The sequence below is a fragment of the Maylandia zebra genome, linkage group LG15 (assembly GCF_041146795.1).
Source record: "Maylandia zebra isolate NMK-2024a linkage group LG15, Mzebra_GT3a, whole genome shotgun sequence".
Classification (NCBI taxonomy): Eukaryota; Metazoa; Chordata; class Actinopteri; order Cichliformes; family Cichlidae; genus Maylandia; species Maylandia zebra.
In genome coordinates, this window is record NC_135181.1 from 8915023 (window position 1) to 8938640 (window position 23618).

The 23618-nt window shown below is 38.6% G+C and overlaps 2 protein-coding genes across 2 annotated transcripts in view; one reads left to right on the plus strand and one right to left on the minus strand.

The window, feature by feature from the left end:
- Positions 1 to 2256: 2256 nt before the first annotated feature.
- si:dkey-71h2.2 (low density lipoprotein receptor adapter protein 1) overlaps positions 2257 to 23618 on the minus strand; it is a 104648-nt gene continuing 83286 nt past the window's right edge. The window contains exon 9 of the mRNA XM_076873819.1: positions 2257 to 3056. Coding sequence (XP_076729934.1) covers positions 2933 to 3056 — 124 coding nt within the window. The 3' untranslated portion in view covers positions 2257 to 2932. The remainder of the gene's footprint in view (positions 3057 to 23618) is intronic.
- Positions 6944 to 17106, plus strand: blk (BLK proto-oncogene, Src family tyrosine kinase). Its single transcript, XM_004541898.3, has 14 exons — positions 6944 to 7035; positions 7990 to 8076; positions 8250 to 8346; positions 8472 to 8502; positions 8853 to 8946; positions 9044 to 9142; positions 9274 to 9377; positions 9492 to 9641; positions 10139 to 10291; positions 10384 to 10563; positions 12277 to 12353; positions 13113 to 13263; positions 14763 to 14894; positions 15020 to 17106. The coding sequence occupies exons 3-14, from the start codon at positions 8251 to 8253 to the stop codon at positions 15220 to 15222; spliced, it is 1470 nt and encodes a 489-aa protein (XP_004541955.1). The 5' UTR covers positions 6944 to 7035; positions 7990 to 8076; position 8250; the 3' UTR covers positions 15223 to 17106.

The window sequence follows — 23618 nt, forward strand, 5'->3', positions numbered from 1 at the left end:
TGGGTATGAAGTGCAACTATAATCACATTTTTATTTTTCAATAATGTGTGTACAGTTAAAATGATGTAACTACTCGGGTTGCAAAGGTTCTTCAGTTTATGGGGATAGAAAGAAAAACAAACATCAAACGTGCATTCTCTTCTTGCGGGCTTGTTTAACAATCAGAAAATTTCAATTCATGTGTGGAGATGAGAACAATTGCTTAGGGGCCTAATGTTTTTATTTCTATTCAATAAAAGGACAAGAAAGGACAAGAGTATGATGTTAAACTGCATCAAGGACAGACAGCATGCTAACGCAAAGCTAGCAAGGAACCTAGAGTGAAGTTAGGTTAGAAGCTCAGTGTATGCTGACCCCAGCCCAGCAACCAGAGCCTCAACTTCAACAGCTAATAAAGGTGTTGATGAGCAGTCAGGCTTGCAGCCTCAATTTTTAACTGTACATGTTACTACTGTAAAATCACTGTGGCGATCAACTTGATGTGTCTTTGGGGGTAGTTTTCAGCTTTGCTTTGTGTTGTCGACTCTATGTTAAAATTAGTGCTGTCAGCGTTAATCTCGTTAAAATGACGTTAACGCGCTAACCGCGGTAGCACGTTGACGCCGTGTAGCCCCACGCACAGGGCAATCCGCGCTAACTCGCTAACGGAGATTTGCGGGGTTAATACGGTTATGGGCGTTAACGTCATTTTAACGAGATCAACGCTGACAGCACTAGTTAAAACTTAAAAACCCTCAAAGAAAGATTGTGCGTGCCCTCATTAGCATAGGGATTTGTGACCGCATGTTAGCTTAAGCTTTATTGTTCTTAATTGATAATTATGTGATAGTTCATTTAAAGTCATGTTACAGAATAACATGAAAGTAATCTAAGGAGTAATGTAACAAATTCGCTCTCCGAGCTGCTCTGGGCAGACTGTTTCAGTCTTACTGACTTTTTCGCAATCTTCATGCACCGGAGATGCTTTGAAGGCGACAATTGTCTGCAAGGTCCCCTTTTCAAACCTTTTCAAAGATCGCACACTCACTGAATACATCAAGAAAAATGTTTTGTTGTGCTGTGGTCTCTAGCTGTCATTTTCCCTAGCATGACTGTAGCATTATAGCTGAAATTAAAAAACGTTTAACCTGGTACGAGACACTGTTCCAACGTGGGTGTGTATCAGAGAACATGGAGGTTTTTATTATACGTCACGCATTCAAGTTCTGTTAAGGCTTTAAGTTTCTGTTATTAGAGGTGTGGCCAGTTGTGCTGACTAAGTAGCTAGCTATTTGCTAGGCTTCACCTGAGCTTATTTGACTTACTGTGTTTCAACAATTCATTTGTGTTGTTTGGGCCTTTTGGCTGTACCAAACAGCAGAAATAATGCCAACCGTAAGAAGCGTGCGATGTCACCACACCAGTCAAAAAAATTAGTCTAGTCCAGCAACCAACAGGTATTTTTTGTCCATTTAGTAAGCAGGGATGAGAATAGAGATCTTTTACATTATATGTCAATGTGCCTACTAAATAACTCTTTCTTAAAATATGTAGGAAAGCATAGTCTTATATAAACGAGCTCGTTTAAATCATAGTTATGTGTTTAAACATGCTCCAGATTACAGATGGAAGCTGTCTGCGATAAGGGCAGTCCCAGTTTGTTTACAGAGGAGGAAATGTGATCAACTGTTTTTCAAAATGAGTTTCACTGAAAGCAGAATCTGTTTTCAATTCGAAATGTCATCAGCATTTAATTCTAATCCTATCGAATAAAAATATTTGTTACTGTCTGGCAAGAATGTTGCAGGAGTGTTTGATTTGCTGAGATGAACTGAATCCTCAAATCTTCTGGAAAAGCAAAGACCTTTTGAGGAAGCACCTGCCCGCTGGCACAGGATAATTTCCACAGTAAACACTGGAAGAGTGAGGAACGTCATCCGGAGCACAATAATAAGGGGTTTTCCCGCAGCTATGTTTACCTCAGAGCAACTTGCCCCTGGAACAGCTGCACAGATTTGCTCCCAAGTACATTAATGCAAAATCCTACTGCATGTGTTTTTTGAAAGTTTCATAAGCAGCCTTTAATTAAGGGCAGTGCAGCTACTGGTAACTTAGAATCTTATAGTCATGCATTATTTTCACCTTAAATATGCAAAGGAAGAAATAACTGCTAGATAAACATGCTGAATTCAGCAAATTATAGCTGCTATCTTATATACAGTATACTGTCTGATTAAAAGTGCTATTACAGTGAATTTGACAAATGAAGCTATAATACAGCTGAACCAGTGGTGTGTTATGTCTGCAGTACAAAGAGCATAATATGGGAAAATAGTACAAGGAAAACTGAAGCTCAACTAAAACTCATGAACATCCTGGAGGTACAGCAAAAGGTTTTCAATACATCGGGGGAGCTCAATTGTTCCTTCTTTATTGACAATCACTTTGTCTTTTTATGGCAAATGTAACAGAAAGACCTTCTCTCAGTCTATGTGTGACAGAGGATAAAAAAGGTTCCCACACTGAGAGGAAGTCAAAGAGGGGCCACTTCTGATGCGGAGGGGGATCAAAATTGAGGAAAGTGCGTGCGTGTGAATGTGCGTGATCTAGGTATTACTCATCTTGTGGGGACCACAATCAAAAATGGACAAAAAGTACACGTGTGAGTGGATGTGTGTCTGTCTGTGTATCTAAATAAATAAAACCTATGGTAAGATTTGAAACAACACTAGCTTGCTGCACAGAAATCACTGTAGAGCTTTTCTGAAAACACCCCCACCCCCACTAACACACAATTATAAAACACGCACATTTGCAGTCACACGCAGTGCACACTCACATTAATAATGGGAGTTGAAAGTATCTATTGGCAGCATGTATACTTTTGGCACAGAGGTGGTCAGAAGTGCATTTACTAAAGGAGACCCACGCTCCCTTTCTTTCCCACTGTTGTTCAGGTTATCCTGTGGGGCCACTTATGACCCTTCTGCAGGCAGGATGCAATGTCTGGGGACCCCAACAGAGCTGTACACGAGCATCCGCCAAGCCCTGGGAAGAAAACAAGGGCTGATGGAAAACTAGAAGAAAAGAGTATAAAGAGAAACGGCAGTTAGTAACCAGGACGCACTCAATAACACTCACCATGCACCTGCAGCCTGTGTGTGTGTGTTGCTTTGTGTAAATGTGTGTACATGTGTGTACAGTGAAGCAAGGTTGTTCCTTCAGTGAACTACAGCATAGCACAATCCCCACACACAGCACAGGTGGTCCAAACAAAAACCTGTGAAGTGTTGCCCAGAGAGTAATATCCCCACGTTGTGTGTTGTATAAACCCCCCCATAGGAAACAAACACTTCCGGTGTTGCAAGATTTATTGTTCGGTGCACTTATAGGTTACAGTATACTGTGACTGATATCTTCCTTATACGGTTCTTTGATTTATTCTCAATATTTAATAGCAATTTAGCATGCACGGGAGACATGAAAGGGTCATAATTACTGCTAGATAACTCAAGGACATATTGTTTTGTGTTTATTGTCTCACTCTGAAGAAGAGGGGTGAATTCCCTTGGCAGTGCATTGTGTGGTGAAAAAAGGAAAGACCTGGTTAACTGTTTTGTATGGTGTGAAAAACCAAAGCATTGTTGTACTTTGATAGACTGACCGCACACCATCTTGCTAAATTTTTGCCCCAGATAAGTCACGTTTGCATTCGATTTCACATCTGCACACCTGCACCACATACATCACACAGAGGAATCCACAACGGTTCAACACTATGCTTCTATAGGTGATGTCATTGTAAAGGTCATATATACATAGAAACGCCAAGAATTAGTCACAAATGATTCCCCAACTTTGAACTGACCTACTGTAAGGACAATCTGGGATTAGAATAAGTCTGGTTACACCCTCTAGTGTCAACACTGGGGAACATCGGGAAGCAATAAATAAACAGACATTATATGTATTTCAGAACTGCCTATTAATTCCTTGTATGCCCTTCTATTTGCAGGCAACATTAAAACAAAACCAAAGAAAATATATACTGCCAAACCTAAGTCTCCTTTTGACTAGTGCTATAAACAACAATAGTATCAGAACCATTAAAAGTAAGCTAACTAACATAAGATTAAATTATGGCCACATTTTTGCCCAGTAACCATTTTATATACCAGCAGAAAGATGTCCTATCGATGCTCGACTCACTAACCTAAAGTGTATCTTTATTAAGTATTTGGTGGTATTGCATTGAGAAGTCATTATAAGCAACACACAGTCGTGTGAAAAAGAACATTGTCATAACACTCATTTCATACATTGCAATATTTATATGAAAAACACTAGTTAACACTAGCTTCTTAAGGGACCTTAGGTTCTTATGCCAGTCATCTATCGTCTACTGTCAGAAATCTGGGAGTAGTGCTGGACAGTTCCCTCAAATTAGATAAGCAAGTGGCTGCAGTGGTAAAAACCAGCTTCTACCAACTACGCCAAATTTCGAAGGCAATGCCTTACCTACGACACAAGGACCTTGAAAGGCTCATTCATGCTTTCATAACCTCTAGACTGGACTATTGTAATTCTCTTTACTTAGGCCTCCAACTCTCCCTCATCCAACGCCTACAATTAGTCCAGAATGCCGCAGCACGCCTTTTAAGCGGCACTAGAAGACAGGATCATATCACTCCTATTCTAGCTAACCTCCATTGGCTTCCTGTCAAGTACCGTATTGTTTTTAAAATTCTTCTATACACTTTTAAAATCTTAAATAACTTGGCACCCAGTTATTTGATTGACCTTCTTAATTTATATATCCCTACAAGGGCACTCAGATCCTCTAATCAGGGGCTCCTAATGCAACCAATGTCTCGACTAAAGACGAAGGGGGATCGTGCCTTTGCTTTTGCTGCACCAAAACTGTGGAACAGCCTGCCGGTTGATGTCCGTGCGTCGGAAACTATTCAATCTTTCAAATCACGGTTAAAAACCCATTTGTTTAAGCTTGCCTTTCAAACTACTTAGCTTAATTTCTTCCCGGTTCATGCTTGTTGCAATAGTACCATCCTATAACTGTATTTTTTGTTGTTGATTGTTTTCTTTTGCTGTAAACCTGCAAGTATGGCTCGTCTGTGAAGCACTTTGTTGTACCTGTGACTTTTAAATGTGCTATAGAAATAAAATTGAAATTGAAATTGAAATTAAGGTATTTGTGTATGCACAGCTCTCTTAATATCCTGTAACAGCATTTGAGGTCTGGACTTTGACTGGGTCACTAAAACATCTTGATTTTTTCAGACATACTCTTGTAGGTTTGCTGCTGTGCATTGTCCAGCTATTATTGTACAAGATCCAGTTTCAGCCAAACTTTAGCTGTTGGACAGATGACCTCACATTTGACTCTAAAATACTTTGGTTTAACGGTGAGTTCATGGTGGAGTCGATACCTGCAAGGTACCCAACTGCCATACTAGACAGTGGTATGAGGCGTTTGTGATAACATGCTGTGTTTGGTTTTGGTTTGTTTGGCAAAAGCATCATGGCCAAACATGTTCATGCTGGTCGTGTTGGTTGAAAAGACAGTATTTAAGTAGTCTAGGTTTATTCAGATCCATCTTTGCAAGCCTAAAATGCTCATTTTAGAGAGAAGAGCGTTTCCCCTTTGTGACCTTTTCAAACCGGCCATACTTATTCAGTTGTTTTGTAAACATGCTGCACTGAATGAGGCATTTAGAGTCTCAGATGTGGCTCTTGGGTTACCTTTACCTTCTTTATTGCTATGGAAGCCGTATGAGTGTTGTTTGTTTTTTACAGTACTGCACAGAGTGCTGGCATAACATTTTCATATGACTATATTTAACTATTTTGGGGTTTCCTGTGTAATAGAACTTATTGCATACAGCCTTTATAATGAAAAAGTATCAGTAAATCAGTAAATGGGAATTGTGAAATCTTGCTCTGTTATTACATGGAAACAGACTGAAACTGGGTGCATTTTTTGGATATACACATTCACACTTTACTGTTTTCTGTGGTCATCAGGCAATATAGGCAAAAGAAGAGCTGCAAGGCCCTCATTTGTTGCTATTGTTACTGCAATAAAAATATTAATTAACACAATAGCAATCAATTATTGACATTAAAACTTGCATAAAATTTATAAAAGGGGTATATTACCAGGGTGGTTGCACATCCCACTAGTAGCTAAACACTCCCTCTTGTGGCTCGAATTGTGTATTGTTTTACAGTATTACTGTAAACATGTTTCTTGACACTGAAAGGTAAAGATATGAGTAGCAGAGGCCAGCAGAGGAACTGAAATGTGTGTCATGGAAACTATGCCCTGTTTCTTTATCTTGCATCTTATACACTTGAGCAGACAACACTCCACCACACCTACATTTAACACCAATCACCCAGACACACAATACAAAACAGTGCAGACGTTTCTTTTTTCCATCGCATTGTTGATTTGATACCAAAGGTCATTTGCATTTTTAAAAAAAAGATCACAGGCACAAATTTTGCAAATCATTGACCGCATCTACACATTCTGAAGTACAACGAGCTCTACTGATAACTAACCTAAAGTCCTTCTTGACCAATAACTTTGAGGACCATACATTTGTGAGTTTTAATAGATGAAATACAGTTATCAGTTGTGCTCACTTACTAATTGCAGGACTGGGGCGGAGTAACTACTGCAAGTGAAGTTTAATCAGAAGATTATTTTTGCACTCTGTAGGTAGATCATCTGCCTGAGAATCAAGGGAGAAATATAAGAGAGCAGATAAAAAAGCAAACTGCTGTCTGTTTCCAGTAAACTGAATGTAACCCCCAAGGGGAGGTCCTGGTCTTCACTGTTAGAGAGAGAGAGAGAGCGAGAGCAAGAGAGAGAGAGAAATTAGAGCAGAGCAAAAGAGAGAGAGAAACTTTCCAAACCAAAATGAGTGAGTGAGAGTGACACACTGACAAGCACTCAGTTTTCAATGAGGAAATTGAAGACATTTTGCATCTGGAGTACTTCTGAAGACACGAGCCAAAGACAAGCTAAAGGTATTTATCTGCTGAATGAAAATATGACGTTATAGAGCAGTGACAGGGACTGAGAATTTCTAGATATTGTGAGGTAGTGGTGAACATAATAGTGTAAGTATTATTTTATTTAAATAATGTTGTACAATGTTGGTAAAACACATCACAAATTAAACAAAACATAACGCATAACGTGGATGATAAAATATGTGCGATAGAAAATTGGCAAAAGTATCAAGACTAATTATTATTATTAATTTTCATTCCAATTATCACTTTCTTTTGGGTGAAATCCATAAGTCAACGGTTTGTGTAAAGCCTCCCTAAAGTCATGCATTTCTTCACATGACATTTTGTTATTACAAACCACTGAATATTAAAGCACTGCTCTTGCTGTTTTAGGTGTAATTTTCCATTTTAAGACGTAATTAAACCATCGATATTCATAATACGGTACTTACGCTTACAGTATAAAACACACACAGTCCAAATCTGCTACATCGTTATTTTATCAGTGTTGTGTATTTGCATGTGCAGTCATTATCTTTAGCTTCTGTAATACACATTACATCAACTATATTTGACTTTGTGATCTAAAAAACACTTTTAACTTTTAACATTAACACCTCATACAACTTGCTTCAGATAAACAACAGTTCTTGTTTAACACCATCACTTAGTTTGGTGACATTTCTACACCAGTGTGTTTTTAGCTATTTTTAGCCGTTTTCTTTTCCTCTATTTTTAACTGGAACATGACAATGAAGCCCCACCGTAAACTGTACATGCTAATGCAATGGTAAAGAGCTGTAAACACATTTTCACTTCCTCTTTTGAGAGCCAGTTTTAGTTTTTTTGTTTTCTTGTTTCAATTTTATTATTTTTCTTGGGTCACCTGTTACCAAGCGATACACCTAAAGAGACGCTCACTAAATACATTTTAGCAATTTTGAGTCATTAGATGTCATTTTCCAGCACCGGGCATGAAGTCAAAGAGCAGGCCCTGCAGTGGGAGGAGTGGAGACTAAAAACAGCAGCAGTAAAGCTCATCTGTTTGATCAGGTAACAGCAAAGTAATAAGCACATTGTAGCTATGTGAATCTCTTTCCAGAAACTTATTGGATCATTGTTTACTGATACTACACTAAACAGTGCATTCTGTAATTAGATATGTGATTTTAGTAAATGTTAGCGTCATGTAACGTAGCTAAAAGAGGTTTCCACCAAACACGCAGGATGGGCTGCACTTGCAGTGGCGAGAAACAAGAAAAAGAAGAAGGATTCCGCAAAGGAAAACACAAATCACACGCCTCCCCGTCATCAAACCATATAGTAAGTAAAACACTAAAAAGATTTACTCGGATGTGAAACTAATTTTACTCTAATTACCTCAAAAGGTTTACTTGACACACTGGACATAATCAAAGTCTTCTTTTTTTCCTCCCAATTCTTTCAAGGGACGAAGTGGAAACGCCTATACAAATAATGGTAATCACAAACTTCCTTGCATATATCAACCATCATAGTGGAAAGTGACAGGCCTGCATTCACGGACCCAACTGCTGCTGCGTTAAGAGACATTAGTGGCAGTAATAAGAGCTACAGTTTTGTGATCAAAATCTTGGTTGAATTTCCTCTGTTCTCTTCTGGGGAATAGATGAGATTGCAAACACATGAAAGTAATGTTAATGTCACAGATGTAAAATAACACAGCGGTTGCTCGGAGAATGAAAACAATATCGCCACAAATTGCGCATGTTAGAACACAGGATCACGTCAGGTAAAAATTAGATTAAAAATACACTTTTAAAGAAACTCTGTGCTCTTCTTTCCTTTAGATGACACTATATTTATTGCACAACACGACTTCAAAGCGACCAACGACAGTGATCTGCCTTTCAGAAAGGGAGACAAACTTAAAGTATTGCAAGAGTAAGTCTCGTTCTATGGTTCCCACAGTAGTGAAAGTGACAATAAAGAAAGCGCACAGAGAAATAAAATGAATTCGGCATGTTTGTCTGGTGTACAGAACCGGAGAATGGTGGCTGGCCCGACTGCTGACGACTGGACAAGAAGGCTTGATACCATCGAATTATGTAGCCAGAGCAGATACGCTGGAAGTGGAAAAGTAAGCTTGAAATATTATGAAATGAAATGTAGCACACATCTATTGATTGATTAATGCTGTTATACGGGGTTTTTGTATTATTATATTCAGGAAGAGTGACTTCTGTGGTTTTGTGGTGCTCTCTCTTGCAGATGGTTTTTCAAGGATTTGGGCAGAAGAGAAACCGAGAGGCTACTTTTAGCACCCGGAAATAAACCAGGATCCTTTCTAATTCGAGAGAGTGAGACCTGTAAAGGTGACCACCATCAGTATCTTTCCGAGATCATGCCACAACTCACATTTTTAGCAGCTACCTCTATTTATTTTCATTGTGGTCAATAAACCCAAATGTCCTTTTTTCCCCTCTCAGGGTCATTCTCGCTGTCAGTCAAAGATTATGAAGGAGAAAGAGGAGATGTAGTAAAACATTACAAAATCCGTTGTTTGGACAAAGGTGGCTACTACATCTCCCCTTCCAACACGTTCCCGACCCTACAGGAATTGGTTCAATACTATACCCGTAAGTAACAACTACAAATACAACATCTCCACCCTCAAAAAGTTTGTATTTTCAGAGATGTATAATTTAAGAAACCATATCTATGCACAGGATTTTCTGTTTCCATGTTTCCAATTCAGCATTTATAATTGTAAAACCTGCATCTTGCATTAATTGGACTCATATTAAGCTTGCTGCTTTGAATTCTAAAACATCTGCAGTGACTTTGAATTAAAGGGGGAAGTTCGACCCTTGTGATGTGTTGTGCATTTCCTGAGTGAGAGGAGTGATAGTCTTTCCACTCCTGCGACTAAACCACAAGATAAGCAGGCCAGATCTTGAGAAAGGTTGTCTCAAAGATCAACTTATGAAAAAGAAATGCACGAACAAACATGCTTTTAGAATTATCTAATGAAAGATGAGATGTATAGTTTCTGTAACTATATTTATCACTTGTGCAAAGAAAGATGGAAAAGATTTTTGTTTGTTATATCTGAATGTATCGTATTTGGGTGCAGACACGGCAGATGGGTTATGTCAGCGACTGTATGCTCCCTGTAAGCCTATGGCCCCTCAGCAGCCATGGGCCCATGATGAATGGGAGATTCCTCGAGAGACAGTGAAAATGGTGAAGAAATTGGGGGCCGGACAGTTTGGGGAAGTGTGGATGGGTAAGGGAAAGCCACCGATCAAACTGTTTGAAGACACCTAATAAACCAAGACGGCAAAGTCAATAAAGCATTCTGTTTGAATTATTTGGCAGGTTACTACAAGAACACCCAGAAGGTTGCTATTAAGACCTTAAAGGAGGGGACAATGGCGCCTGAGGCCTTCCTTCAGGAGGCCAACCTGATGAAGCAGTTGAGGCATGACCGACTGGTACGACTTCATGCTGTTGTCACTAAGGAGCCCATTCTTATTGTCACCGAATTTATGATCAATGGTAAGTGAAACAAAGAAGAGTTTTAAGAGTTGCTAATAATTAAATATTAACTACAATATATATATATAATGTAGTACAAATTGGACTTTCACCAATAAATTAAAACAGAAGTAATCTGGTACTGATTTTCATGATTGTTTTTTAAAACAATTTACTTGAAAATATTAAAGAACATAGTCGCAGTGGCATTAAGGGCTGTCTTGATTGTCCGAACAACACAAGTGTTTCCAATAAACAAAAATATCTTTTTGGAAGCAGTTCGAAACTGTGGGCAAAGAGCGATTTTTTGGTTAGTCTTAATTCTATAGGCCAACCAAATATAAGATTTTTAAGATTGATACAAACACCAACATTTGGTGATTTGTAAATCTGATATTCCAACATATCAGCCAATATTGTTTTTCTTCCAGAGACACGAAATACAAACAGATTTGCATAACACTTGTTATTTATTTAATCATTTACACTCTTCACTCTGATTGGATCAGCTTATTGTTGTTTTTTGTCAACAGGGAAGTTGCAGAGTGCTCTCTGCTGAAGGGTGTTTTCTCCCCTCTCTTCTTTACATTTTAAATTTTCAGTCGTCATTACAAATTCCAGTACTGATAAACTGGCAACTAACTTGTATCATTCAATAAAACAGTAATACCTGACACTTCCCAATTAGTACTAAACCAAAAAGAGTGTTGATAACATACAAAATTTAGCAAAAATGCAAACCTTCTAACGATGCAGCTGGTGGTGTACCACAGCGCCACAGCGCCTGGAAGGTGGGAGGCGCCCAGTTGATATCGCTGATAAAATAAACCATAGCACAAGTTACGGATGTTTGTCACCCAAGGCCTAACTTTACTCATGCAGAAAGCATTTAACTTATGAACTGAATTTTACCCAATTGCAACTGATTAAAAGTTGGTTCCTTTTCTGAAGCGTATCACTGGTGGGAAACATGCTTTGAAGCATATTACTTGTTCTTCCTGACTTTGCTTTTATCATTTGCGGAAATGTGTGCGAACCTGTTGACGTCAACTATGCAACCATTTTTTGGCAAATGTTATAGAGAAGTTCACAGTCATAGCCGCTACGGTAACAACAAGGTGGGGGCGTAAAAAAACATCTGCGCCAGGGCCGATCGCAGAGTTGTTACGCCAAAATATATATAAAAATATATACACGTGGACATTAAGATAACATAAGATGACATGAGATATATGTTACACTTTTTCTTTTTTATATTCATCCCAAAGTTGAGGAATATAATGTATTATCTAAACACATTAACAACAATATTTGTGACTCTTTTAATATTCGTCTTTTGCAACTGTTTGATTATATGGCTATTGCTTAAGGCCTTAATGTTCGGTGTATTGGTGTGCTAAATGAGATTCTGTAGTAAAGGCAAGCTAATTTAAATATCACACCTACTGACTTCACCAGGAAATGAATATTAAAATCTTTGGTTTGGGTTTTGATTAGACTGGTGCTTGTTGTACTGACTCACTTTAGACTGAACAGACGGCTCTTATTATGGCTAACGGCTAGACAATTAAACACTCTGCCGTATCTTCATTTTTCAAAATGTGCACCAATCCAAAAGCCCCCAACAACAACTGGAACATTACAGAGCTTTTCTGTTAGGAGATATGTAGGTAGAAGTTTCAATTAAACCACAGTAGTTTCAGATAATATGTGCTTCTCTTTTTTTATTTGCAGGATGTCTTCTAGACTTTCTAAAAACAGACGAAGGGAAAAAGCTAAAGCTAAATAAGCTGATCGACATGTCAGCACAGGTAGGAAACTTCTAATAAAGAAATTCAGTTACATGATTTCAGTTAACTATCGTGTGTGCATGACATTTTCAGCGATAACAGTCACTGATACTGTAATCTTGTAAATGCCAAAACATTTCTTTTTGCTCTGAGTGTTTCCATAATTCTTTCATTTGTGTCTCTTCTGCTGCTTCTGACTGTGATAGTCAGCGTGACTTTAATCTTTAATTAAAAGATGAGTGTATGCTTTGTTAAAAAACAAATACACTAGCCATCTGGCTGACCTCAATGTCTATTTTTACATTCTTGCTGCTCTACAGTAACATTTTGAAAGTACCATATACTATGCGCTTTGGCATCACACACACGGAAACTGTCAGCAGATGCTATGTGGTTTCTGTGGTGGTGCTTTTGCTTGTCTGATTTGAAAGCCTCACCCTACGTCAATTATTAACATCCGGACAGGAAATCATGCTATTTTTCCATCCACAGTGAGCTCCCCCAGAACTCTTTTGGCCCTCCAAAAAACTTTTGACTTCCTGAGAGTTGGCACATCCTGTTAAACCCACTCTACTGTCATTTTTTTTTACAATGTGAACATAAGTATTAACACATACAGCTCGCTGTAGAGGCCTCATTGCATGTGCTCGGCTTTTATAAGACATTCAGATTCCTATCAAACTGATGTGCTGTTGTCTTGTGTGTTTTTACGATGGAAAACCAACATTTCTTGAATTGACATTTGATCTAACAAATCTGCTATTTCTTTGGATATACCAGATAGCTGAAGGCATGGCGTACATTGAGAAGAAGAACTACATCCACCGTGATCTGCGTGCAGCTAACATACTGGTCAGCGAGACGCTGCATTGCAAGATAGCAGACTTTGGCCTGGCCAGAATCATCGAGTCAGAATACACGGCTCAAGAAGGTGCAGTAGTTTTGACGTAAACGCGCCTCCGGTGCCACAAACAGGATTTTAGAAACACTCGCGTCACAAAGAAACGCTGATGTCTTGTCTGAAGACACATTTCCATCTCCTTTAGAAATTTATGACCCAAGTTTTCCTTCTTCTATTAGTAATATAGGTTGTTTTTATATAATGTATTTTTCTGTAGTTTTCAACATTAAGGACGACAATCAATAGTGTCTGATAAATGTCTCAAGAGGGCCTTTAGTTAATATACAGCAGAATATAGAATTCAATTCTTAACTTTAAACCAAAGTGCTCAATAATTAACAGATAATTAAATCATATTAAGTAGTGGAAACGTTAAAAAAAAATGTCTACACAGAAATTTTGACCTTTTTTGTTTAAGATACTGATTTTTTTTTTTAATAACTTGATTTGTTTCACAGATTAAGAAACCATCACTTAAAATTGGTAATTTCACATTACTTATTTCTATTGCGTCCTTCTCCTAGCCTGCACTTGTGCATTAATACTGTAGCGTTCGTTTCATTGTGTCGGGCAAGTTCTGGATTTGCAGCAGCATGCATGCTCTATTGCAATGAGTTGGTTGGTATGTGCTGATTTTTGGTGGGCAGGTTTCCGTAGCTTATAGTTGCTGAGATTTTGTTATATTTACTTTTGTTTCAAAAAAAGCAAAGCAGTAAAACCATGTTTGAACTGAGTTACGGGGTTTGTGACTATGACTGCGGTGGTACACACAGGAGTGCACGCAGCACGATGCGTCGTTCATTATAAGGAAGATTTTTGAAATTGTTTCAAAGCACTCTTGTTGATGCTCGTCGGGAGCGATATACTGCTTGGTGTGTGCGCGTGTGAGGGCGAATGTGTAAAATAGAAAAAATGTGATTTCATTTAATCATCTGAGCTTAACTTTAATTGAAAAAGGCACATATAGCACATATAGCATTCAATCACCACTTCACATGTAAGCGCAGCTGCCGAAATCCTTTTTTGAGCTGAAGGTCATTTCCTCTGTTAGCAGAAACTCACCCTCCTCCCCTACCAAAATTAGTAAAGAGTGATTGCTTCAATTATTTTTAAAACAGCATATTGTGTTTTTAAAGTATGTTATAAAAGTGTGAGTACAATGCCCATAATTTTCAATCAGGTGTATACAAGTGTATATTCTAATATCAATATATATTTGGAATTGTATTTACATTTTGTCTAACTCTGTGAATTAAAAACGTATAAATCTGTCACAGTGATTGAAAATCTTGTAAAAAAAACAAGAAAATAGAACCCACAGATTTATCAGAGCGACAGAATGATCTGTAAATTCTCTAATGGAAAGCTTTCTCATTATTTCAGAGTATTTCCTGCCCATTAATCATCCCACATTAAAAGGAAAATAAACATTTACACAAATGCGAACACACCTACATATCCTTCACAGTGAACAACAAGTAACACAACTTCCTTCCATTTTTTTCCTTTTACTTTTGTCTAATAATCAGGTGCTAAGTTTCCCATTAAATGGACGGCTCCAGAGGCCATCAACTTTGGGACGTTCAGCATCAAATCGGATGTCTGGTCCTTTGGGATCCTCCTGACAGAAATAGTCACCTACGGAAGAATACCATACCCAGGTATGGGTTATTTGAAATAACTTCATATTCACAGAAAACAGCTCAAATATTGCTTTGCTATCTTATGAAAAAAAAAAGTTACAAAGTATCTGTCAAAGTGCATGCTTTTTTTCTCTCTTCATCAGGTATGACGAACCCAGAGGTGATCAGGAGTCTAGACAGGTCATACAGGATGCCATGTCCAGACGGCTGTCCAGAGGAACTGTATGATATCATGATGGTGTGCTGGAAGCAGAAGCCTGACGACCGACCGACTTTTGAATATCTTCAGAACACTCTCAACGACTTTTTTATTGCCACGGAAGGACAATATGAGATGCAGCCGTGATGACAGAAAAAGAGAATGTTTTTCGTTGTGGACAATGAAATCTCTTAAAAAACCATGACTTGAATGGATAAAGGACCACATAGCTTTTTGATGATACTTTTTCTTTTAAATAGAGTGATGGATACGTTTTTCACACCTGCCTTCTAAGTGAATGTTAAAGATATTCATGGCTTCTTCTGTCTGTAGCGGATATCAGTCAGATATGCAACGCGGCTTCATGTCAGCGCCTTTTCTCGATGGAGCATAAGGTTGCATTCTTAGAACTGATGTATGATGCGTATTAGGACGATGGATATACAAATACAGTTCACTCATGTTGTAAAGCAACATCTGGACCCAGAGAAGTCAGCACAGGTAAAGTTGCAGATTAAACATTTGCATGGTACAGAAACTAGAACCCTGAGATTACATGCACAATACTTTGCACTTTTTTTTATTTTTCTAAAAAAAATAAGTAATTCAGCAGATTTTTTTTAAGTGCTTAGCAAAGAGACGTTATTCTTGCATTTATGTCTTTTGTAAATAAGAACTTGTAGTTCTTGTATTTAAATCAAAAATTTGAAATTACAATGCTGTAAAAGCATTTCTCATGTAGGGCTTTAGTGGTGACTATCACTTTTTACAGTTTGGTGTTTGAGACAACGAGGATGTGTCTCAGTTCACCGATCATTAGAGAAAATAGCAGCGTTTGTGTTTTGTTTTGTTTTTTAAAAAAGACGTTTGACATCTTAAGTGTGAAAGTAAAGCTAACACTCTGGATGAAACAAAAATAAAAAGAACTTTAAAATACATCACCTCCCTCGTGAAAACAAATGGCAGCAATGTGTAGACTGAGTTACTAACTCTAGTTTCGATCATGTTAAAATGATGAAAGGGGTGACTGACCCGAACATACCCCCCATTTTGAACGGCAACCCATAGGAAGCCTTTAAAAGCAGCTAACTACTAAATTACAGCAGTCTTCAACTGAGCCTTCCCAGGGGGAGCACAGACAGTTAGTGATAAGAGACTGGAATGGCTGTGTTAGCCAAGGGGTGAAACTCTGCCATTTCCTGAATGGACAGGAAACAGGAAGTGTGCGTCAGCATTCCTAAAATGCCACAAAGCTAGAACAGTCTCGCATACCAAGTTAGTAGTTGTCTTCACATTTTTCCTCCTGAAATACATCCGTTTGAAATTTACTTTTTGTTGTTATTGCTGATTGAGCGCCTCTGAATTTTGAGGGAGAGGGAAATTGTCATTTAACATAATAGTGATGGTAAATAAAAACCAAAACAACTTCAAGTATTCTTAAAATATATAAAACATTATTATTAATCTTATTCAATAAGAGCACATGAGAATAAACATGCATTATATCTAAAAATGTCTGCCATGTCTGTTTAAAAAAAATATGGCAGGTGATTTTATGTTGACATTTGTAATATAAAACTGAATATGTTTTAAAATAGCCTGTAAAGCCAGTTGAAATGTTTTTAATATGCCTGACCACTGGACTTTTTCCTTATAAATACAAATTAATCTTTAACCTCGCAGAAGACCCAAAGACGTTTCAACATTTTTAATCTCTCATATGATCCATGAATTCTGTCCCATGCATACTAATATCAGATATGGCAGGTGCTATGTCAGCATCAGCGACAGTGTATCAGTGTTTTACATTTTCTTGCTGTTGTTTTTTTAATGATTGCAAGCATGAATGTGTTAATAGTAGTTTAATTTCAGTTCATACTGGTTAATACCAGCAGTGTCTTGGAAATCAATTATATAGATTATTTATTCTCTGTAATTAGATTACTCTTTTCACCTTGTGGACAATGCAAATCAAATATGAAAATGCAAATACATGTGTATTTTTAAAAAATTAAAGTGGGAAGTGAAAAACTGAAAGGCCACAGGGCACAGTGCCGCAGTTCTTTTATACTCCTATCATCCTGCAGATGTCAGTGTTACACAGTATAGCATTCTGTAATGTATCTACAGTATAATGCATGATAGCTTTGAAAATTCTGGAAATTTTTCATAGAGGTATTTGAGAATAGTCCTGGTGAACTCACCGGAAACAGTAGTGTATATCAAAGTACTTAATAACAAAATGTCAACACTGAGTCTTAAGTTGCATTTAAAGTAAAAAGGGTTTATTTGCATACTGCTAGTTTCTCCCAACTTCCCCTAAACTGTTTTCATAAAATAAAAAGAAGGCAACATGCCGCTCTGCCTATGGCCAAAAAATAATATACTCACAAATGCTGTATGTTCTCCACCTTGTTCACAGCTGTGCTCACAAATTCTTCATAAATCACATATCAGTCTGAGCAATTACACAGAAATCCACACAGCTAACCATTCTGTCACGCACTGATCCTATCACAGTCATCTGTATGTATTTAGTCTCTGTCGCTCTAATTGGCTTTCTTTGCATCTGAAGGCCGTGTTGAAAGACATTTACACGGCAACACACACACACACACACATTTATTTAGGCTGTTTTTTATGTTAATTTCGCTCTTTACCGTGAATGAATTATCTATTCAACATCCAAATAAACTCATCAACTGAGGATGAGCGTATTAAGTTATGAGGCAAAGCCAAACATCGACACAGCAGTCTGTCAGCCAATCAACTGAAAGGATCGCCATTAAGAAAATCTCACACTGGAGAATGATTGATAAGAAACATCACCCTGAAAAGAGCTTCATGTTAACGCAAGATGACAAGACGCGAGGGGTAGAGGTTTAAAGGCCAAATCATCCTCGCTCCTCCTCCTGTGCATGACTGCTGGCTTAGAGTAATAATGAAGGGAAACAGTGGCTCGCACACAGATTAATGAGTGATCCCCCCAGAAGGCAACACATCATTAGCATTTGATAGCGATAACCCTGCATGGCCCTCTGGGACAAAAAAACAAACAAAAAACAAGCACATCACCACAGATGAAAAGAGATGTGCTTTCATCTTCCAATAATGTCTTCAGTGGTGTTTAGTTGGCATTATGCTCCTCATAAACATGTTTTCTCTTGGTCTCTCTCTTGGGCTTTGATGTCATTAAAATGATGGAGTCCATCAATCAAATGTGTTCGCTCTAATAGAATTGAGGGCTCTTGAACCCGTGACAGACGATGTTTCCAGAACATTTTACCAGAATAGATAAGAAAGTGCAGATAAGGAAAGAGGTGAACAGATGTAGTCATGAATTTCACTGAAATAGCTCTCACAATAGCAGCTATTTTGTGTTCTCTGATTAAACCTATGAAAAAATAATGACTTGCATCTCTCTCCTGAAACATTACCTAATTTTATGGGCTGTTTAACAACTAATGTGTAATACTTTGAAAAAGAAGCCCAGCTCTTTTCATGCGTGCGGTATGAAATGAATCTGTAAAAACTTGCTGTGCACGAGGTCAAGAAGTGAGATAAACAGGCCATTTTCTCGTGTACGCAGAAGAAAAATATGTCTAATGTTATACTATATCTCTGCGATGCCTTTTACAACACTCAGAAGCTCAATTTCAAGAGCTTATTCACGTAACATCACTCAATGGTGAAGATGCTCGGATTTGTGTTTTCTCACAAATCCAGCTAATTTTTAAATGTTAAATCCATCAAATCGTTGCATGTACAGCAAACACAGTTGCTCGAAGAACTGTTAACTTAAAAGCCTCTCAGTTCTGGAGAGCACTGTTTGCTTTCACATTAATTTTGCTTTCAGACCCAAAGCAAGAAGATGACCGACTACAACCGCAGCAAACGAGAAGCTTATAAAAGAACTCAACTGTCAGCACAGAGGCAGAAAGACAAAGCCTGGGACTAGCTGTTGAACATAAAGGAACCAGGATCAGACATTTCCCCTCACAAGTAGGTGAAAATCAGACTAAAGCTTTAAAGGGATTGCAACATTATACAGCAAGACACCCCAGCCAAAACAGGTTCAAATACAGACAATATTTCCCCAGTAAAAACTGGGGGTGTTATGACAGCAGACGAGCGCACAGGCCTACAAAGGTTGATGCTGTTTCCATGTACATTGTGATATCGTCGCATTATTACAATAAACAAAACAAATTGTTCAATTCCAACTACTTTGGTAAACTGTTGTAACTAACAGTCATTTAAACATAAGGCAACACATTTGTGCCAGTCATGTATACGTATATGTAAATAATAGCTTCTCTGCCCTGATGTTACATTGATAAGTCTGATTTGCGACCTACATGGTGTCTATCAGGTATATGTGTGGAAACGTATGATAGTCTATGCTACAGTATCACGCTCACCACCACCGCTTTAAAAGGAAGTGATGTGTTACACGCTTGCTTCTCTTTCTCCTAATTAAGTTGTGTCTCATGTGCTGTAGAGATATCGCCCTAAATTTTCATGTAATCGCAAGTGTTGTGTTAAGACTTTTCTAATTTCTTCCCCCAAATTATTAAATCAATACTTAATCAAAGCACTCAAACACTCACCAGTCATTTTGTTAGGTGCAACTGTTCGACTGGTACCTAATGAGTCAATCATATGACAGGTATTTCAGAAACTGCTGACCTACAGGGATTTTCCCATTGCCATGAGTCTACATCAGGGGTGCCCAATCCCGGTCCTCGAGAGCTACCGTCCTGCAGCTTTTAGATGCATCCTTGTTCCCACACACCCGAATCAAATGAATGGCTTGTTATCAGGCCTTTGCCAAACATGATGGCATGCTGAAGAGGTAATCAAACCATTTGATTCAGCTGTGTTGGAGTAGGGATGCATCTAAAAGCTGCAGGATAGTAGCTCTCGAGGACTGGGATTGGGCACCCCTGGTCTACATGGTCTGAGAGTCTTATCTTTTATCATCAGAAAGAAATAACCAGCTCCTAGAGGACAGGTGGAAGAGGATGGGCAGATGATTCCTGGAGCCAACAATTCCTAGCTGTATTTCTCCATCCTGCTCCAACCATGACAGGTTGTATAAGCAGCTGAAGAGAGCAGGTCACCAGGAAGAAGGTCGATGGTGCTGTCATAGGGGACAAAGATGACACTTTGTCTTTGCTGAATACCTCCTGTAGGCCATGACTACACCATCAACCTTCTTCCTGGTGACCTGCTCTCTCCAGCTGCTTATACAACCTGTCATGGTTGGAGCAGGATGGAGAAATACGGCTAGAAATCGTTGGCTGCAGGAATCGTCCACCTGTCCTCTTCTTCCCATCCTCTTCCCCAGTAGGAGCTGTTCTTTTCTTTGTGGTGATAAACAATAAGACTCTCAGACCATGTAGACTTTTGCGGGATCAATGACATCACAGTAAAAAATAAATATCCACTCTAATTAGCTCCACTTTTGAACCCCTCCATGGAACATTTGGTCCTCATCCAAGAGGGTGATGAATGAAAAACAGTTTTTAATACACCTCTCTGACACTTTGAGTACCTGGTCATGCCTTTTGGACTTACAGATGCTCTTGCGGTATTTCAGGCACTGGTAAATCATTTGTTAAGTCGTCGTATATCTTGACAACATTGTGATTTTTTTCTAAGACCTTGCAGTAGCACCAAGTTCACAACTACATTGTATTACCGCAGCTTCTGGAGAATTGACTCTGTGTCAAAGATGAAAAGTGCAAGTTTCACTCACCATCCATCACATTTTCGCTCTATATCTTAGCAGGGGGGCAGATGAAGACAGACATGCAGTCACAGAATGGCTCATGCTGACTTCACAAAAAAAGCTACAATGCTTCCTTGGATTCACCAATTTCTGCTGCTGCATCTGGAACTACAGTCAGGTAGTTTGGTCCCCAGATTCCGAAGCGGCCTTTTACAAATTGAAGGAGCCGTTCACCTCAGCAGGCTTGCTGGTCTCTGTTTTTTCTTCTTTAAAATCTCCTATCGCCCAGGTTCAATATATATCAAGCCAGATGCTCTCTCATGCCAGTTCTCAGAAAATGCAGTCAGCTGGATCAGCTGGACAAATCCTGCCGGCATCCTGTACTGTTGGAGCTCTAACCTAGGATTTGGAGGAGACCATCCAGCGTGCCCTGTCAGACGACCCTGACTGACACCCCATCGCTATGTTCCTACCACAGCCTTTTCCACTGTTATCCACTGGGGGCTCACTGCTACTTTGCCAGTCACCCTGGGGTAAGTAGAATGTGTTTTCTCAGACTATTTCTGGTGAGACACACTCAAGAAAGATGTCGAGAAAGATGTCTCAGGTAGCAGCCTGCACAGTCTGCACCTGAAACGCCAGGAAGAGCAGCATGCAACTGCTTCAGCCTCTAGCAGTTCCTCACTGGCTCTCATCTTGGTGGATTTTTTCACCAGTTTACCAGCCTAAAATGGTAAGCAGTCATCTTATCAATCATGGACAGATTCTATAAAGTAGCACCCAAAATCTAGCCACTGAATTTGGTATAAACAAGATGAAACTATGGGTCAATCTTGCCTCTAGTGGTGTAATAGTGTGGTGGATATGACACACTTTGGGCCCTTTAGTACCAACTGGTGATCATTTAAATGCCACAGCCCACTGATGCCTATTGATCCTGTTTATCTCTTTATGCCTTCAGTGCAGACATCTTCAGATGGCTGCTCCATTACGATAAGGCACCATATCATAAAGCTCAAATCATCTCAAAGTGGTAAACATGTCATTACACTCTAATAGCCTCCACAGTCACCAGATCTCAATCCACCAGAGCACCTTTGTGTTGTGCTGTGATGGGATATTCACATCATGAATGCATAGCCAACAAATCTGCAGCACCTGTGCGATTCTCTCACATCAACATGGACCAAATAGCTTCTATATCCTGTATCTTTTTTTGGAGCTGTACTTTTCAAAAGAAGATACAGGAAATGTTTGTGGTGTTTACCAAGAAAGCACCTACTTACCAAGAGTGGTGTCAGTTAATATAATTCACAGCTGTTATCTCGTGACAGTGTTCTAAATATAAATATAACTAAATGTATAAATATAACTAGCTTATTAATATAAGCTGAAACTGGATGACTTGCCTGTGTAAATGAAACAGTGATGCATCGCTTCTTGAACTGCACCCACACAAGAATCCCTTGTATTGACTTTATTGATAAAGTATTATTATCATAAAAGAATTGTCTTCTTAGAATCCAATTTTATATTATTTTCATAGAAAAAATGTTTTTAAAAACAATGATAAGGTTGTATGCTAAAGTAAGAACCATAGCAGTGGCAACTGTGAAACTGCAAAGGTACAGGAAACTCTATGTATTGCAACATCGACATAAATGACTTCTAGGCAAGTGATCTAAGTCTTCCACTCATAAATGCACATTATTTCCATTACATTTCAGTCACTCGAGCAGTCTTCTGCACTGTTCATGACCTAGACAATCGATATATTATGTAACAGCTCTGATGAACTCTGCTGAAAGTCCATTTGGCCAGTATAGTTTTTAAAAGTGTCACATTTTTCAGAGTGTCTGAGTGAGTGAGATTGCTTTCATGCACAGTAAAACCATGTGGCATATACGACTGTTATTGCTGATGTCAGTGTCCTTGAGAAGGACTCTATTCATATTTTCAATGATCTGGAGAAGAAAAATCCACCTTTTCTGTCTAAATTGGAAGCTAGTATCGGGCACCAAAAAACATTTTTATAAAGGGGTTGGGAGAAGAAAAGAGAGCAGCTTGTGCTTTAAAGATCTATACAACAAGCTGACTCAAATAAAGGCTTATGCACAGACCACTGCTGTTAATGGAATTTTCTTTGATGAAGCCAAAAACAAAAGAAATGGGCACACAGGGGGTAAAATTTATGACTGTCTGCTTCCTTTCTTTGGATTGACTGGGACGGATTTAGGAAACCATCTGCTAGATTTATTATTTTTCCTGATATATGAGTCTGTGTCAATTAATTTACTGTAGGAAACAGTAAAACCATGACGCAAAAATATAACCCCACCCACACAAATGTACAGACGTATTTGGTAACTGCGCTGTGGACGTGTTCAAGGGCACCAGTAACTACAGGGAAATGTAACTATATGTGCACTGGTGCAATAAAAAGTAGTAAAGGATCATGTTGGATAATGTTGGCCTGAAATGTAGCCACTGAATGTTCTCGCAGACTTTCTGCCTGTACAGGAGCATTATTCTAGAGACCGATCACCTCGGAAGGTATGACTGGGAGCATCGATAGAATAATTAACTCCTAATAAGCACATACACATTTTACTGGAACGTAAAACACTCACATTGCTGTCAACTTACAGTATGTAATGTGATGCATGGCATCTTAATTTATTCAAAATACAGTGCAATGCCAGTGTTCATCTTTAAACCCCTGCTGTCACCATATCTGTTCTCTTTAAGGATTGCATGGTTTTTATTTATGTACACTCAACAAAAATATAAACGCAACACCTTTGTTACT